We start from the raw sequence: 3,126 nt of genomic DNA on the forward strand, positions 1-3,126 counted from the left end.
ACGGGACCACCCGCTGATCCAAGACGGCGAGTTCACGTTCCTTTTGCCCGCGGGGAGGAAGCAGTGTTTCTATCAGTCAGCGCCGGCCAATGCAAGCCTCGAGACGGAGTACCAGGTAGAGAGTCCCGGGCCATGGAGCTAGCGGAGCCAGGGGGAGAGGGCGTGGCCAAGGAGGAGGGACAGGGGAGGAGCGAATGCGTGTGCGCGCTGGGCGGGAGCCAGGAGGGGCCAGACGGAGTGGGCGGGGACGGGGCGTGGGAGCGGACGTAGTGGGCGTGTCCACGAGGGCGTGGTTAGAGTGACTCGGCAGGGGCGGGGCTAACGCGAAGTATAGGGAGCCCATAGGAGGACAGGAATGCTCGGGACGTGGTCTGTTCAGGATGCTTATCCCGTATTTAGGCTAAAAAGAGGGATGGGCAGCAGGGAAAGGCAGGAGCCTTCCATCACTTTTAGGTTCAAGTCAAGGGGCGTGGCTAGGTTGACGTCGATCAAGGGCTTTTGACAGGGCGTGACCAGGTGAAAGAACCGACCCCTGAGCTGTCATTTCAATAAGGGCGGAGGTAAAATGAGAGCGGCCCGAGAGCCAGGTGGGCCGACTGGGTTAGAGGTGCAGGTGTCTGCGCGGGTCTGTGTTGGTGGATCCAGCCATGGCCTTCTCTGGCAGGTGCCCCTGGCGTACCGCTAACTGTCCACCCTTTCTTACCTGCCCCCAGGTGATCGGAGGTGCTGGGTTGGACGTGGACTTCACGCTGGAGAGCCCTCAGGGTGTGTTGTTGGTCAGCGACTCACGCAAGGCTGATGGGGTGCACACGTGAGTTGAGTCCTGCAGCCTCCCTGGGTTTGGTTACAGCCCTGCCCCTCCCCGGAGGCCTCGGGTTACGGCTCTGCCTGCCCGGCTGGCCACTCAGGGTCACGTCTGCGTGTCTGTCTGCCCAGGGTGGAGCCCACGGAGGCCGGAGACTACAGGCTGTGCTTCGACAACTCCTTCAGCACCATCTCGGAGAAGCTGGTGTTTTTCGAACTCATCTTTGACAGTTTGCAAGATGATGAGGAGGTTGAGGGCTGGGCGGAGGCCGTGGAGCCCGAGGAGATGTTGGATGTCAAAATGGAGGACATTAAGGTGCGCCCAGGCCCCCCTCCCAGATCGCTGGTATGGGGCAGCAGGACACCCCTGCCCACCCTCTTCAGCTGGAATCACCCCTCTGTTGACCTGACCCAGCTTCCTCTATACAGTGGTACCCCAAACTTAGTCACAGTCATAACAGTAGCAACTGTTAAGATCGTGCTTTCTCACTTTCTAAATATAAATAAATAAAATAAAGTAAAATTTATTTATTTTAATTTGACCAGAGAGGGACACAGAGAGAGGAGAGGAAAGTGAGAAAGCAAGCTGCCGGGTCCAGGATTTGAACCATGGTTGACCATGTGGGAGTCCAGCACCCTTAACCACCATGCCACCTACTGGCCCCTAAAATAATTCAAAAGAAAGAAAGAAGGAAGGAAAGAAGGAAGGAAGGGAGGGAGGAAGGAAGGACGGACTTGAAAATCACACCGAATGTGTGTGTGCGTGCCCCAAATCCCAGGAGAATGGAGGAGGGATTGTGGTGTGGCCATTCCCTCTGAGTGCTGAAAGCTATTTTTCACTTTCTGTCTCTCTGTCTCTCTAGTGATCACACATGCCACCTGACAAAACCTTAAAAAAAAAAAAGGATACCCAGGCCCTGAGGGGTTAATTAATTTGCTCACGGCCACATCCTGAGTGGCAAGAAAGGATTCAGACTTGGGTAGCAAGGCTAGAGTCTGCTCTCAGCTCCCCCCCCCCACCCCCAAAGTCTCACCCCGTTTCCCGATTTTTTTTTTTTTTTTGAGAGGTATTTGCTATAGGTCGCATGCACTAGCCAGAAAGAGAGAGAGACAGAAAGCGAGAAATCACCGCCCAGGGGGATGGCCATGCCGCAATCCCTTCTCCTCCATTCTCCTCTCGGGATCTTGGGCACACGTGCACATGCACCCAGCGTGAGTTTAAGCCACCGGGTCCAGGACTCGAACCATGGTCGACTACATGGGAGTCCAGCGACTTAGCCATTACGCTAACTGCTGGTCCCTCCCCTGGTGTTACTGGTCTCCGGAGGCTTGACCTAGCTTTTCCCTGTGCCCACAGGAGTCCATCGAGACCATGCGGACCCGGCTGGAGCGCAGCATTCAGATGCTGACCCTGCTGCGGGCCTTCGAGGCCCGCGACCGGAACCTGCAGGAGGGCAACCTAGAGCGGGTGAACTTCTGGTCGGCCGTCAATGTGGCCGTGCTGCTGCTGGTGGCCGTCCTACAGGTCTGCACGCTTAAGCGCTTCTTCCAGGACAAGCGCCCCGTGCCCACGTAGCCCGTGCCCGGAAGGAAGGACCGGGAAAAGGAGGGGCAGGTGCGTGGGAGTTCGAGGTCCCCTCTCCCCGGGGCCGTTTCCAGCGAGAAGGGAGGCTGTACAGTATCGGGGTCTGACGTGTGTCCCCGGGGCGTCTGCTCTCCTCCTGGGCAGGCAGAGGACACTGCCAGCTGGCAGGCCGGGGCCCTCAGAGGCTGGCTGGCCGCACTGAATCATGTGTAGTGGGGACACTCCGGCGTTGGAATGGAAGCCGTGGACTTCTGGCCCCTCTTGTCAATGTGCCTTAGCCCAAACCTTCTAGGTGACATCAGCGCTGTGGTCCAGGACGGGAGGGAAGCCTTCTGTCCCTTGCCCTTTCCACCTGGACCCGTGCGCCAGGCCGTGGTGGGAGGGGCCCGCTGCAGTGAAGGCCCCGTCCCTTCCTCTGTGTCCAGCCTGGGCGAGGCCTGCAGTGCCAGGGGCCAGGAAGGAGACTCGGCTGCGGTGTTCTTGCCAAGACAGTCACTTTATTGGCCAGGAAGGGGCCCTAGCCCCCTGGCCCAGTGGGGGGCCAGCTGCTTGTGAGATCTGATAACAGAACTCCAGAAGGGGGCGCCTACCACGCCTCCCTGCAGGGTGCCCCCCCCAAAGTCGGCGCAGGAGCCTCGGGGAACAAAGAGCAGTCTGGCCCAGGCACCACCGGAGTCAATAAATTATGGTGAGAAAAGTCACAGAGCCTGGTGATTGGGGCTCAGGGACCCCAGGGG

The 3,126-nt window shown here is 58.7% G+C and overlaps 1 protein-coding gene across 1 annotated transcript in view; it reads left to right on the forward strand.

Moving 5' to 3' along the window:
- TMED1 (transmembrane p24 trafficking protein 1) overlaps positions 1–3,090 on the forward strand; it is a gene marked incomplete in the record, with an annotated part of 3,422 nt that extends 332 nt beyond the window's left edge. Inside the window, 4 exon segments of the mRNA XM_014592842.2 lie at positions 16–115; positions 714–811; positions 937–1,120; positions 2,162–3,090. Of these exon segments, the coding sequence (XP_014448328.2) occupies positions 16–115; positions 714–811; positions 937–1,120; positions 2,162–2,380 (601 nt within the window).
- Positions 3,091–3,126: the final 36 nt, after the last annotated feature.

Source organism: Tupaia chinensis, unplaced genomic scaffold, assembly GCF_000334495.1.
Source record: "Tupaia chinensis unplaced genomic scaffold, TupChi_1.0 Scaffold138665_1, whole genome shotgun sequence".
In the NCBI taxonomy this organism is placed as follows: Eukaryota; Metazoa; Chordata; class Mammalia; order Scandentia; family Tupaiidae; genus Tupaia; species Tupaia belangeri.